The sequence below is a fragment of the Sceloporus undulatus genome, chromosome 5, assembly GCF_019175285.1.
Source record: "Sceloporus undulatus isolate JIND9_A2432 ecotype Alabama chromosome 5, SceUnd_v1.1, whole genome shotgun sequence".
Classification (NCBI taxonomy): domain Eukaryota; kingdom Metazoa; phylum Chordata; class Lepidosauria; order Squamata; family Phrynosomatidae; genus Sceloporus; species Sceloporus undulatus.
The window spans coordinates 124,742,536-124,758,197 of NC_056526.1; the positions used below are offsets into that span (position 1 = coordinate 124,742,536).

At 38.4% G+C, this 15,662-nt stretch overlaps 1 protein-coding gene across 1 annotated transcript in view; it reads left to right on the plus strand.

Annotated features, from left to right (window-relative positions):
- Positions 1-739, plus strand: part of TUSC3 (tumor suppressor candidate 3) — a 165,644-nt gene extending 164,905 nt beyond the window's left edge. Inside the window, exon 10 of the mRNA XM_042470466.1 lies at positions 254-739. Coding sequence (XP_042326400.1) covers positions 254-269 — 16 coding nt within the window. The 3' untranslated portion in view covers positions 270-739. The remainder of the gene's footprint in view (positions 1-253) is intronic.
- The last annotated feature ends 14,923 nt before the right edge of the window (positions 740-15,662 follow it).

Consider the following 15,662-nt stretch of genomic DNA (forward strand, 5'->3'; position numbering starts at 1 on the left):
TCTATCTATCTATCTATCTATCTATCTATCTATCTATCTATCTATCTATCTATAATGTATGTTATATGTACTCCCTATCAAAGAAGTGTATATTTTGGAAATGCATTTTTCCCTTTGAATTCCAATGTGCTAGTAGTTCTTGCCCCCACCACCACCTGGGCTTGCAGATCTCAGTATTTGGAAAACAGAAGGGAACTAAAAGCTACACGGATATTTTTTTCCAGCATTTAATCATATTTTTCTTTCTTTGCAGCTTCTTAATTAAGTGAATTCAAGTGAGATTAGCAGAAGGCTAATGTTTACTAGGAAGATAAGCAGCTCCTGATAGTATCTGCTTACCAACATTACATTTCCTCAAGAAACTTTGCACTTGGTTCATCTGCTTCCTGTGATAAATTTCAGCATTTGTGTGGAGGACAATATTATGTTTGTACCTTATTAGCAAATGATTCATTTAATTTATAATGCATAGCAAATACTGGATATCTAAGTGAAAGATATGGTAAATAGGAATGGGAGTATGATATGCTTGATGATCCTGAATCGAAATAAAGTTAACTTTAGTGAGAAAGTATTCTTTTTTCTGATTGTTGTTGTTGTTGTTATTCTGTTGCAGCTGTGTAGACTGTGGCTGGAAAAAAGTCAAAACATTTGAAATTTTGAAACTGTACTCCTGTGGCATAAAGTATTGTAAGATTTATTAGAATTAAACCAGCTCTACCTAATAAAGAAGACAAAGTCTAAACATACACTGAGCACTGCAAAGTCATTTATTAGCATGCATGGCACATTAGAAAAATCCTTTTTTTTTTTCTTTTTTTTTTTCATTTGGCATTTTTAAGACCCACGGGGGCTGCATTTTTAACACTTCAAAAAAAGAGGAAAAGGTCCAGAGTTGTTTAGAAATATTTTAAATAGAAAACCAATAAGCACCCAACAATTACTGTGCATTGTTGTCCTTCCTTCAAGCAATACTAGGGTTACTTCAGGGAGAACACATCCTTTCCTTCATCCCCCTTATTCTCATATGTTACACAAAAGTAAACTATCTGAAGTATCTTTGCAATGTCTGAAGAAAAGCTAGCCAATATGGATATGTGCTAGTTTCTGGCTTTTAAATATTTCCTAAACACTTAGAGTTTTCACTAATGTATGAAGTAATAGAGTAAGGTCACATTCTTGATGCAGAACTATGTCCCCTATAACTTTAACACTAAAGTGGGGACTACTTGTAGAAGACAGCTTGAAGGTGGGAGGGACCTCCAACCTGCCCAAAGTTTCTCACCTTGAAGAGTATCCCAAGGTCATTGCAGTGATTTTCCCCAAGTCTTGCAAACAAGAAGTAAGCTTTGCTGAAGGAAAATGGCCAGGTGGGTGTAGTATTATCAGAATGAACAGAGCATGGTAAGTATTTAAGTAATGTATCATTTATTTCCTGGCCTTCTACAGTCATACTCACAATGCTAAGCTTTTCCAAACCATGGCAAATCTTAAGCATTTCAATACCACCACAACTTTTAACTGTGGAGTGTGCTTTTTGGACTGCAGTGATATGCTGTATTCTGGGCTATGCTATTTTCAGTGATGGGATTCACCTGCTGCTTCTTCCCCAATGCCTATGTGGTTTACACAGGTGTTGGCAAGAAATGGAGAAAATCCAAACTGAGACTGTGAGCTTGTAGGTGGATCTTGAAAAGCAGGCTTCAGGCTTCACTTAAATTGGGTGTAATGCTATATAAACTGATGACCCAGCAGCCAAAGCTTACTTCTCTTTGGAACTTTTCCACCCTCTTTTATTATGTGCATTGTATAGTGTTAATTTTGCACTCTGATTCATCATTCACTGGGAAAGAAGTCACATGGCTGATTAGTAGTCCAAAGGATCAGTCAATCCAAGATAGACAAAAGGATGCACAAAAGAGAACTCAGGGTCCAGTTCCAAGGATACAGAAAGCAGGGTAGAGTCTCCAAGCTGGTTTGGGTGTCTTTTCCACAGAGTACAAGATAAGATGTTGCTTCCAGCGGGTGATCAGTGATTGTTGCTTGCACCATCCATGTAGGCTAATTGTTCAATTCAAATAACTGAAACAGCACGAACTAACATGCATGTGTGTTAAGCCCTTTCCAAAACATTCTTGTACTGCTGCTATCCCAGAGAAAGGCACAGCTTTGACATGCATGGGATCCAGATCCAGGTGGAAGGAGACAGGGCTGGCATACCCATCAGAAGGGTAAGGAGGTCCCCATAGGGTACCCTGGGAGAGTTGGCAACAATGACTGGGGCATCTGGCTTTGTCCTACTCTCAAGTAGCAAGGGAACCACATGGTGACATGCTCCCATGTAGATGTCCAGCTACCATTGTAGAGGTTGAGTCTCCCTTATCCAAAATGCTTGGGACCAGGATTTTGGTGTGTCTGTATTTGCATATACTTAATGTGATATCTTGGAGAGAGGCTCCAAGTCTAAAACACCAAATTCATTTATGTTTCATGTATATCTTATGCACATAGCCTGAAGGCAATTTATACAATTTTAAAAATACGTTTGTGCATGAAACAAAGTTTGTATACATTGAAGCATCGGAAAACAAAGGTGTCACTATCTCAACCACCCATGAAACCAGTGGTTTTCGGAATATTTTGGATTTTGGAATTTTGCATAAGGGAAACTCAGCCTGTATTTAACTTCCACTTCACCTGGCCAATATAATCTCATGTTTTGTATTGTGAGTAAGAAAGAAATGTATTCTTTGTGTATAGGTCATCTTTTAGGGTTTAAAGTGACATGGAATAATGACACCAACTCCAGTGCAGTTTAGATTACAAAGGATTATCATTTAATTGAAAGCGACCATGAGACCAGAAAGTGAGTTTTAAGTAACTGGATGACAAATTTACATCTGTTTATATTGTAGACATATCTGAATATTTAGTGAGTTGCATGTCATAATCTATATATGTTACAAAGATTCTGCCACCATGAAAACTAAACCAAAATACATTATAGAATTTGTTTTAATAGTGTCATATTTACTGTGGACAGAAGGACCTCTAGCAAATCATATTCAGGCTTGTTCTGAAGCAGATGTCACCAAACTTTTGAAATATGAATGTAAAGAGAACATATTCTGTAGGTTTTTAAGCTGCCAGATGCATCTTTAAAAAACAAGATAACACAGTGCAGGACTTCTTTATAGCTCAAGAACTGAAGAATATATACTCACTGTGTCACAGAGAGAATCCAAATGGGATGAAAGTTATGCTAACTGTGTCTAATAATATGCTGGCATTTCCACATTTAAATTCTCTTTTCACATGGCACAAGCAATGATCTGGAATAACAAGCAGCTATGCACATCACTTCTCGCAACCACCAGCAGGTTTTTCTTAATGCTATAAGGAGCAACAATTTAAAGTTCTCTGGCTGCTTATGCTCCTTTTGTGCTGAGTGTATTTCCATAGTGCTGGTTATTGTTACTGTTTTCCCTCCCCCATTCATGGCTTTATTTTCTTTTTCAAACTCCTCCTGCCTGACATTCAACTGGGCTGCATGTCAGCCACATTTACTGGCCCACTTAGTCTGTTTGTGCAGAATTGGAAGGCTACCAAGTTCTCAAATTCTTTTTCTTTCTTCAACACACCCTTTTCTTCCAATGAAGGGAGGGGAAAGAAGGGTTACCTTCTGAGTGCAGGCAGGAGTAAACTCAGTTGGAATCAATGAGACTCACTTCTAAGTAGACATAAATTGTATTTTGCCTTGAGAAGAAAGAAAGAAAATACGTTTTTTGTCCCAAAGTATCTCAAAATAAGAATTCTTTTTACAATTCCTCCCCAAGGTCATGGAATTTCTTTGCCTGCCTCTCACCTTTGCACCAACCAAAATATGAAGTTGCAATCCTATATGCATTCACCTGGGAATAACTCTGAATTCAGTGCAGATGTGCTTTGAGTAGATATTCATTTGTGCATCATATGGAAAAGACACCTATTTTTGTCCCAAAGCAATGTTGTTGTTTTTGGTTGTTGTTATTGTTGTTTTTTGCAATTCTCCCCAAGGTGGAACTTATGTCTGAGCAGGTACTGTACTTTCAACAAAGGTAAGACTGAAATTGCAACCCATACACATATTAACCTGGGGTATGTCCTGCTGGAGTCAGTGGGTCTTATTTCAGAGTAGACACTGCTACCAAGACTGAGAACCAACTGCAACCCTGATGGGTATCTTTCTGGAAGCAAGGACCTGAACAAACAGGCCAAAATAAAGCTGCTTCATGTCACTTTGCAGGTATGCTGTTTAAATGATTCATGTGTTGTATGAGGCTGGAAGCCATGCCAAAGCCACCCTCCAGTCCTAAGGACTGCAGCATAGCTTTGGTGCAGCTTCTGGTCTCTTAAAATGTGTGTGTCATTTAAACAGCATACCTTCAACGTGATCTGAAGCAGCTTTATTTTGGTCTGTCTGTTTGGGCCCTAAGTCCCACTAACAGCAGTGGCCTTAAACTGAGAAAATATTGTATCAGGCTTCAGAATTCTATGAGTTGTTGAATTAAAAGTGAAACGTAGAAAATAAGGCTCCTCTCAATAGGTCAGTTTTCATCAGACTAGTGAGGCATTCATTGTACAGCTTGGATGTCATGACAATTATGGGGAAAGAGGTAAGCGCACCCATAAGATCATGACACAGATTATCCACACATCTAACAATGCTCACTCTGATATAACCAATACAAACTGAAGGAGCATGTGGAGAATTAGAAGCCAGAAAAGGGATCATTTTTGAAAAGATGAATTTAACACAACTTAATACAAAACAGCAATTTTTAAAAAGTTACTACAGAATTTGCAATTATGGAAAGTATATATCTTTGTGAATTTGCCCCACAGATACTATGCTTGTAAGGTTCAGACAGATTTATTAGTAAACTCTCTTCATAATCGGTGGAAATCCTGTGGCTGTCCAGGTGTTTTTGGACCACACCTTTCATAATTGATGGCTAGCCACTTTACATTTGTACTAAACTTCCAGAACCATAAGACCAACAGTTATTATGGCATAAAGCTTTCATGGGTTAGAGTCCACTTCATCAGACATGTGACATTTTGCCATTTGTTATCAGCTGTGTGTGTCTAAAAATATAAAGGATGTGGTTAGATTGCAATGAAATGCAAAAACAAATTCAGTGACAATTCAACTAGAGGTTCAAGGTATGCAAAATAATCACATCATTAATTGTGCTAATGCAATCATTTTAGCATGGCTGAATAAATTATCACCAATGGTAAAAAAAGCAACCATTGCCTGTATTTAGATGCAGACAAATAGAATTAATCATGGTTGTTACTTTATATCCAACAGTTTTAAACTGCGGTCTCCCTGCGGAATTTATGTTGGAAAATGGCAACTTTCAGTTTTGCAGTAGAGTTTTTAGGGAAATGGTAGTGTTATCCTCCTAATGTCTGAATGTTATCCTTTTCATGTCAAACTTGCTTCCATTTATTCTTGTGTGTCAAGACTGGCTTCTTTAAATAGGCAGGAAAAAGCAGAAGTAGTCAAATGATGTATCACATTATAAGATAAGCAGATAAATTGCTCTCTAATGACTTGCATTGTGATTGATCGTGGGACAGGGTTAGCAGCTGACCATGTTCCAGTGTTTAGCACCTATATGGGTTTCTTTTGTGTCTCTTGCTGCTCCAGCTAAATAATTGCTTTGGATGATGGTTTGCCACTCCAGCCCTGTGAGAAAAAAATATTATTAGCTAGGACATTGTCATTGGTCATAGAACAACAAAAGTAATAAAGCTTAGAGATACCTTGGAGGTCCCAATCCAACTCTCAGCAATAGCAATAGCATTTCTATACCACTTATCAGTGCACTTAAGCACTCCCTAAGCGGTTTACAATGTGTAAGCTAATTGCCCCCAACAATCTGGGTACTCATTTTAGCGACCTCGGAAGGATGCAAGCCTGAGTCGAGCTTGAGCCCTTGGCTGGTACTGAACTCACAACCTTGTGGTTTGTGAGTGATTGGCTTGCAGTACAGGCATTTAACCACTGCACCACTAGGGCTCCTCTGTGCAAGATGCAGTTACAGCATCAGTGACAGATGTCTAACAAGTCTTGTGCTAATGGTGGTAGAAAAAGAAATAATGTTTCACACAAAATGTGATCTGTGCTGGGAGCATGTAGCAAGTTTAGAAACCATTAGGTCAAATCTGGGGGACCTGTGGCACTGAGTGGAAAGTAATTTCATTGGATGATTTTGATGGATGCATTTTCACACCTGAGATATGCTGCAAGAAAATGTGTACATTGCCTGTAAACATTCCCACATTTGCAAGGCTTACAGCGTGTTTCCAAGTAACAAAATGTTCACGTAGCAATGTGCACTTGTAGAAATCAAATAAATGGAATGCACAAACTTGAAAATTATATACAGAAACATATTTTCATCAAATGGAGAAAATGGTGTAAAATTAAGTTACTTCCACAAACACTCAAATGTAGAAAACTACATTTAAAAAACAACATGAATTAGCACAGGAAGAAAACACAACCCAGTATGAAACAATGAATGGGAAAAAATACAAATGGGATTGGGAGACCTGTGGCAATTCAGATGTCATTGAACTCCCATTAGCCCTAATGACTGGGTGGTGGTAGTAGCAATGTTCAGCATATGTTCCAAGTCAATGCATTCTCCTAATAGCATAAATTAATAGAGTGCTGACATCCAAGGATCTTGATTATGGGGAATCTACAATTTAAAAACACTGGCCAGAATTCTACATGTGCTACTTAGTTACATTTATATAACTAAGTAACATCTCCTAGTCTGACCTCCCCAACATACTTTAGTATCCATCAAATGCACTGAGGGAAGGAGGTCCATTCTGCTGGCAATCAGAATGGCAAGCAAGGCTGTGATCCCTCTTGCGGCACAGATTATGCCTGGTAAAGTAGATTTGCTGGGGAAGGGACAAATTATGGTTGTGGCAATAGTGCCACGATCATGACTGCATAGGGATTGTAAATACTGATCAGTTCCAACTGCATATCCCAGGTTATGTATCTGTAAGTGTGACACTGAATTCTGGCCATTACGTTTGGACATCTGGCTGAAAGCCACTAAATTAATCTAAAATTTTACAGATTATTTCTTGTCTCTCTCTGAAACAGTCTCTCAAATTTCAGATGAATTTAGTGGCTTTCAGCCAGATGTCCAAACATAATGGCCAGAATGCAGTATTTTACAATCTATTTTACATGACACAGAAGGAGAAGGGAATGGCAGTGAGGAAGAGGAGCAAGTCCCTCTAAGGCCAGAATGATGGAAGTTGGAATGGAGGCGGGATCTTTCCTCTGCCTCTGGGCTATGCATGGTGAAGCTGTGCCTGCTTCTTTTCTCCCTCTATGGCCAGAGTGAGGGCAGCTGGAATGAAAGCATTTCATCTGCCTCTGGGCTAGGCATGTTGGAACTTATATAACTTGAAGACAGTACGGTATATGATCAAAGAGTAAGCTGATTTGTGGTTGACTTACTATTGAGTGCTGGGGAATGTTCCCTTTTGGCTCACAACTCTCAGATTCCCTCAGCCAGCATGGCAACACAGCTTTCCCTTTGGAATATAATATTCTTGTCACAAGGTGACTTCTTGTTCTCCTTCTGAGGTAGAGATTCACATGGATCCTTAGTTTGCATCATTTCTGTTTGAAATATGAGGTTATAAATCAGGGTTAGGAGGCTAGAAGTCCTGTTGTTGTTGTTGTTGTTGTTGTTATTGTTTTGTGCCTTCAAGTCATTTCTGACATATGGTGACCCTAAGGAGACCCTATCATGGGATTTTCCTGGTAAGATTTGTCCAAAGGCCCTCTAAATGTAGGTAAATGACATCTACCATTGATGCTGATCAGCACTGGTCAATGGATCGTCCAAGCTCTAGTTACAATAGGGATGGGGAACCAGCAGCCTTCTAGATGTCATTGAACCATAGCTTCCATTGGCCAGTACTATCTGGAGTTAACGGGAGATATAATTTACCTACATTTAGGAGGGCCTCTAGTCTCCTTTAGCCTCATATTTCAATCAGAAATGATGCAAGACTGGGATCCATGTGAATCTTCACCACAGAAGAACAACAAGAAGTCACCTTGTGACTAGAATAATATGTTCCAAAGGTATCTCCCATCAGGAAAAGCTGTGCGAGAGCTTCTGTGGACCCTTGACCCCTGAAAGGACAATCCAGTTTTTACAAAATGTTTTACAACACTTGCTATGAAGGAGAGGTTCAAAATGTCTACAGACACCTTGGATATCAATATACCTCTTTCTATGGATGCCTTCCATAATTTGATATAAAGGAGAAATGTTATAATACCACTCTCTCCTTGGAGACTCTTCCTGTATTCAGTGTTTTGTGTAGTGACAGTCTTTTATATTCAGTGTTTTGAATTATCTGGAGCCAGCAGTAGGAAAGCCCCCAAAGAATCAGTTGAAAAGGCTAATATGGAATATAATAAGAGATGCAAACAGCTGGAGAGGCTAGTGGGGGTTTTTTGTTGTTGTTGTCAAACACTGTGAATATTCATAAGAAATGTAAAGGAAAGGATTGTGTGATCTTTGCTTTCCGTCCTCAATAAGGATGGAGCACTTTTCAGACTAGTCACTACGAGGTGTCTTATACAGATTGCAGCTATAAAAACAGGAGTGAACAACTGGGAAAAATAAAGGTAATCATAAGGAACATTGATTTTTTAAATACTGAGATTTTATCAGGTTTTTTTGCCTATTTTAGGTCCAAAACACACTGCAGAAATAATCCAGTTTGAGACCACTTTAACTGCCCCGGCTCAGTACCAGGGAATTCTGGGAACTGCAGTTTATTATGGCACCAGAGCTATCTGATAGAGAAAGCTAAATGTTTCATAAAACTACAGTTCCCAGAATTCCCTAGCATTGAGCCAGGGCAGTTAAAGTGGTTTTGAACTGGATTATTTCTGCAGTGTGTTTTGAACCCTAGTTGTGACATTTCTTCCCAACAACTGAATTACTTTTAGGCTGAGCTTAACGGTCTTCTCTTGCCTCTACTTAGGCAAGGAGGGAATTATAAACAGTGGGACTAAATGGACATGAAATGGAAGATACATTTCCTGTGGAATTTTCTGCATTTTGGCTCCCAGAAACCCCATCCAACTTGACCAATGATTTATGATTCCAAGAACTATAGTCTAAAACATCTAGACCAAAGGTTGAGAAATGCTGTCCTAAAATGAATCCAAAGCATTCTAGAAGATAAAATAGTAACTGCCAAGAAACATTAATGCAAATGAATCCTGTTGTGAAAATAAGAAAACCTATTAAAATTGAAGTTAAATTCATATCTACTTAATGAATAACAAGAATATGATTTTAAATGAATAATAACAAATGAAGTATTTTATAATAAAATGAATTAAATGAAAAAAAATCACTCTAATGTGAAAGGTAAGCATGGTATCCATTCTCAACTGTTGTGAATATCCACTGTACTTTATAGGTTTACCTTGGCTCAGTTACCTAGTGAAACAAATGGGATAGTAATCTATGATTGGCTTAAGTTCCATCGTATTCACTGGGCCTACACAAAGTATGTCTAAGTTTCATTCTATTACTTTTGGCTTACTTTTTTTGTAACATAAAATATATCATTTGAAGATAAAACTTCATACATCTGATAAAATGTGCTGTATTGTGTGGAAGCATATGCCACAATATGGCTGGAATCCAAAAAGGTCTGTTGTAAATCTGTTAATCTTTAAGGTACCACAAAACTCTTTGTTGTTTAAACATTGCAAAGAAGAAACAATATTATACAAGAAATGAGAATATACATCTGCATGTTCCGGTATTTATTCCCTAAATGGTAGGTCACACATTCTCTGTGGGGGCTTTAAATCTTTGGTGAGAACAGCAGCTTCTGATGTCCAAGAAGCGGAATGGATGAAGAGAGCAGAGGATGAAAGAGCTGGAGAGTGATTTGTTTGTAATTCTCTCCCACAAGGAAGTGTAAAGATGAAAAGTGCATACGTATGATATAAAATCAAGTGATCTGGGGAAAAGTTTAAATCACTTTTTAGATTTGACATGAACCTTCTATGTTCTTAACAAAATAACTCTGTCAAACATATTCTGCTACAATGAATAAGCCTGGCTTATTAGAACAATAATGACAGCTAACACATAGTCTTTTCAGATGTAAAGCATCCTGTCTTCCTAATATAGACAGTTGGCTTAACCAATAATTTGCACATTGCAGTTGATTTCAAAGAGACTGATATCCACAGTCATATTTCTTGCTTTTCCAGTCTTCTTGCAGAAATAGCTTTGTCCTGAGAAATAGGAACTGTCAGATCTGAAGATTTCTCCTAGTGAGACAAACAAAAACAAAAACCAACCTTTAAAAGACACATTGATAATTTTTATATTCTACCTTTACATCTCTGTATGTGTGGATTTTAATAGTATGCTACGGATACATGTTTATACTGGAGTATTTACAATGGAATGGTATGTTTGAGGTATGTTGATTGTCCTTAGTATAGCAACAGAAGCATCTGAACATTACCGATCTGTATTTATTTCTGTTTTATATTATGGTCAGTTGTGAAATGTGAGAAGCACTCATAAAGAAAATTGAAAAATAGGAAACAGTAGATCCTGCGCTTGCATATTTGGTACATTACTATATTATCAGCAAGGCAAAGCACAAGCCACCAGACCTGTATTAAGACCATGTAGATGCTTAACAAGCCTGCTGTATTGCTTTCACAAGCTGGCAGGGAGAAAAACACCAGGAAGTGAACAAGCCCCTGGGGTGTTACTATGCTAGGTGAAAAAGCTATAGTCACATGTATGGATCACAAGTTGGGCAGGCCAGAGGTATATGATCTGTAAAATATTTAGGGATCCTCTGACATTGCTGACTGCTTGTTTGAGCTGCTTCACATTTTTTGTCCACTAATTATAATATTAAACATCCCACTTTTACGACTTAACATATTTTTCTCCCAAAACATCTGGGAGATTACTCAGTGCTAATATTAATAACTTCCATTAATTTATGCACTGTGTTCCTAAAAACAAGGTGAGAGTGAAAACAGTGATAGGTACTTGAAGACTAAAAGATAAATGCCTTTGAAGAATTTGCATTGAAATGCTTATCCTGTGGTTCCTTGGTGCCCCAATTTACATTTGCTTTATTCTGCAAAGATATAGGAAACATGATTGAGGACTACCTTTTGTTTCCTTGTCAGGTTCCCTGGGATATGCAAGGCATATAAGAAACTTAATTGCATTGTCAGTATTCATTAAACTGAGTTGCAGTTCCCTTTCCACCATGCATACAATGGTTAAAAATAAAACATCATAGCTTCGCTAGGAAAGATAGCCTGAACCCTTCTATGCCAGAGAACTATACTTAAAATCCTTGGAATTTCAGGACTAGATCCTAGAAAGATATGCACAAGTGAACCCAAGGAAATACATATTATATTAGGGGGAAGAATACATTTCCACTGTGACAAATGTTGTAAAGAGTGGTGGAAAAGAAAGAAAACTAGTCTGTGAATGGACTAATATAGATTGTGGAGCACCATGAAGATAGAGGGGCATTCCAAGATGGAGTTCTATAAACCTGATTTTTGTGATGAGAAGGATGTGCATCCAGTTTGAACCAAGCCTAAGTCCTGATCTTGTTAGTCCAGTTCTGGTGCTTCTTAAGGCAAAGCAGGCCTTCTCTGAAATTATTGGAACAGAAGCAGCACCCTGCCTTATTAGTGCTTTGTACTTCAGAAAGAAAAACTTTGGCCCTGTGCAGACTGGTCTTAAAGGCCAGGTTGGGGGCAGAGTCAGGGCATAGCATCCATGATGCGTATCCTTTCTATGACCCCCAGGATGGTGTGACACCATGTGCCACACTGCACATTGTGCAGCATCACAGCGCTCCTCTGGCACTGCATCCACACGATGCAGCACCGAAGGAGCACTGTAAAGCCATGGCCTTTCCAGGGTGCATAAAGGAGCCAACTTTTGCTGCTCCTTTTTGTGCCTTGGAAAGGCCAGATTGAGGCCACAGCATGTGGTTGCCACAGCCCCAATCTGGCTGTAAAAGGGGAGGCTGGAGCCCCTTTGTCTCCAGACACCAGATCTCATTTCTGGGAAAACATTAATGTTGATAAAGAAAGGGAAGGGATTAGCAGGTCCACCTGCTAATTCTAGAGCAGAACATCATATATTTTGATAGTTTTTACTTGTGTGAATGAAAAAATAACATCTTCAGGCTCTCCACTGACATAAGAGATTAAATCTTCTGGGAAGCAAAGCAGGCATCAACAATGACTGATACAGCCATGCATATTTGGTGGCTTTTGCATCTCTCCAGCCATAGCACCAAATTCTTTTGCCTTTCCCTTTTGTGACATCCATGACACAGGTTAGCTACCCATAATCCACAGTATCCATTAAGCATAGAACAAAATGAAATAGTCAACTATTACAGGGAAGCAAATTTAAGTAAATATTTCCACAGTTCAACACTGATGATGGATACAAGCTCCATGTAGACTGTTTTGAGGTTCCTTCCTTTTTCTTTTTTTCCTCTCTCCCTTCTCCTCCTCTCTTTTCAAGGGAAGAGTGACTAAAGATCTGAAGGTTGTGAGTTGCAGATTCTTGTTTCAAAACGCTAGAACAAGATAAGCAGTTTTTTCAAACGTTCAACCTATGTGCAGGGATGTTCTGCTGCCTAAAGCAAAGAACAAGATGGCACCTACAGTTTAATTTCACATAAAGAAGAAAGCTGGCTATTTGCCATAATAAATTATTGACTGGTTGATTGACATAAAGAAATGAACTCAACTGGCCATTGAATTTTATTTCACCATGCTACATGACAATGTCTTCCAACACACCTGAAAGCAGCAAACTAGTTTAGGGACTATAGGTCAGGCTGTATGGCACATACAATTTTGCCCTCAAACACAGAAGAATAGTTGTGGGATGATGCTTCTATTGCCTGCTGTTACCTGAGCTAGCTGCTTCTCTCTGCCTTCCAGGGAAACCCATCCATTAAAGAAGCCTTGTACATTTGTTTGGAATTCTTGTGTGTTATTACATATCCTGGAATGCTTTCTAGAATGTACAATCAGTTCAGTTTGATTTAAGCCTCCTTGCTGTTCCACATGAACTGAAATTCCAACCTAGAATGGACCCCTATACTATGCTGTGGCTGTACTTTTTAGGACTTTATTATCATTGAAAGCTTGTCTGCCTTTCCTGGTCTTTTCATTGAGGATCCCTGATATGTTTCAAGGATCTAAATGAGTGGCAGCTAGTAGCTATTTGAGAGATAAGTTTCATTGTCTTGGACTGCTCTTTAAAAGTTTCAACTAAGAGCAGATTTACTGCCCCACTGACATGGAAACCAGCTGCTATTGAACTCAAGGTTCCCTTGAACATAGATTGAAACTCACTGAGCTGGATAATGTATTTGGGTACCTTTTGAACCTATGATTTTCAATCTATGTTAAAAGCAGCAAATCAGAATTCAGGAACTGAAATTATTTTTAAGGATCTTGTAACCTCTCTGTGTAAATAGAGGTCAAGTTATCCAACTGGGCTGCCATTCTGAACATAACTCAAAAGTGCTATCAAAGGTTCTTTTTATTATAAAAATAACGCAGACCTAGATAAAGCACTTTAAATCCAGTACGGTTACACAAGTATTTGCATATTCTGCAAATGCCATGTAAATATCATAGAGTTATTATGTAAATTTTGAACCTATGGATCAAAGCACTAAGAATTTGCATATTTTCTCATTATGATGCTCAGCGGTCAGTAACAATACAGTGTCCCATTGACACCTTAGCAAAAGCAGTTTCCTGATGTTTACTTTTCAAAACTGCTAGAATGTGTTGGCACTTGGCCTGTTTTTCTTTGTAACACAGGAAAAGGTGGAATAACTGGTGAGAAAGCCACTTAACAATGAAATGAGCTGTGCTTAATGTGTTGATGAAATATGCCAGGGTTCAAGTCATCTATCATGCCATCTATTCTGGAAGCCCTTTTCCTTACTCTGTGATGTGTAAGAGCTCAAAAATAGAGATGCAATGAGTATCAGTGATCTTCCATTTCAAGTGAGACAATTTCACATTCACAGCTAGGCCTAACACTGTAGAGTTGCGATATGCCAGATCTCCAGATTCAGTCATAATTAGTATAACTTTGCATTTTATTAATTTGCATTTTGATTATGCAAAGTCATAATTAATTGCTGCTGCTTCTTTTTTTTACTACTTTGTGTCAGTCTTTCTACCATTTTTTAAAATACTAACTACTTTTCTAAGACAACTAGTATGACTAATATTTAAAGAGCTAGACTTAGAACAAGGAGATCCAAGTTCAAGTCTCCACTTGGTCAAAGAATTTTGCAGTTGGCCTTGGGCCATCACTAACTCCCAGCAAAAGGCGGGCTAGAAATAAAGCTTTTATTATTATTAAATCTACCCCACAGGATTATTGTAGAAACCAATAGCAAGACAAACACCATTAAAAAAGGCCATGTACATTTTGGGTGTGGTGGTGGTAGTAGTGATGGCCATGATGATGGTGATGGTAGTGATACCATTTTATCATGCACAGGAAACTTTTAATGATACTGGAATCTCATCAGATCACTATAACATTTTTAAAAATAAAGGAAAAAAGTACAGCACCATGAATAGAGGAATAATGTATTTTTAATTAAGATGGTTTAACACTTTAAACAAACACACCATTGATTTCTAATCTAGGTACTAATCTAGAGGTTGCCCAAAAGGCCAAAATAAAGAGAAAGTGGACTGAAAGTCCAATCCTAGCTTTTAAAAACAAGGATTGTGGATTTGTTTGTTTTTCTTTAATGTTGCAACCTATATAAAAGGTGAACTGCCAGTCTGGGAAACTTCTAAAAGAGGTAATTGACTCTATTTTGGTGGGGAGGGGGTTTGAAGGATCAGGAAGGGTTAAAGAGCACAAAAGTAGTTTTGATCTTGCCAAATGTGGTCAAATATATATGATTAAATCTCAGTCCAACCCATTATATTTTCTTGGTATGTTTTTTTTTTTTCATTGTTCAAAAAGCCTGTGATCTTTGCAGTACTATTTGAAGGGCCACATGATTCCCACTCTTGGGCCATGATTTTATGGGTAAAATAACACATCCTCCCTCCATCCTCACAGCAATCAATCTGGATGATGAAGGGCCCAATCCTCCATTCTGGTGCACACTGTCCTGATGACATATGGATAGTTCAGCACTGAACATACAGTATACCACATTAAACTGAATTTTTAAAACTCATTTTTGCTCCAGATCTTTGGCATCCTTTACAGTGATGCTGGGCAACTGTTTACAATATGTCCTGCTATATCACCTGTCATTGCCTCCAGGCTGCTCCCGGAATATTCTGGCCCATGCAGACAAGGTCCTGGTCTAGGGAGAAGCACACTGATGGAGCTCTTTCATGATCAGATGGGCACCAGTGACTCTTACCCTTCCATTGGATCCATAACTAGATGAAAGGGAAGGGTGTGTCAATGAGCTGGAAGCAGTGTAAAAATGAGGCATTTGCTTACTAGCAGGCT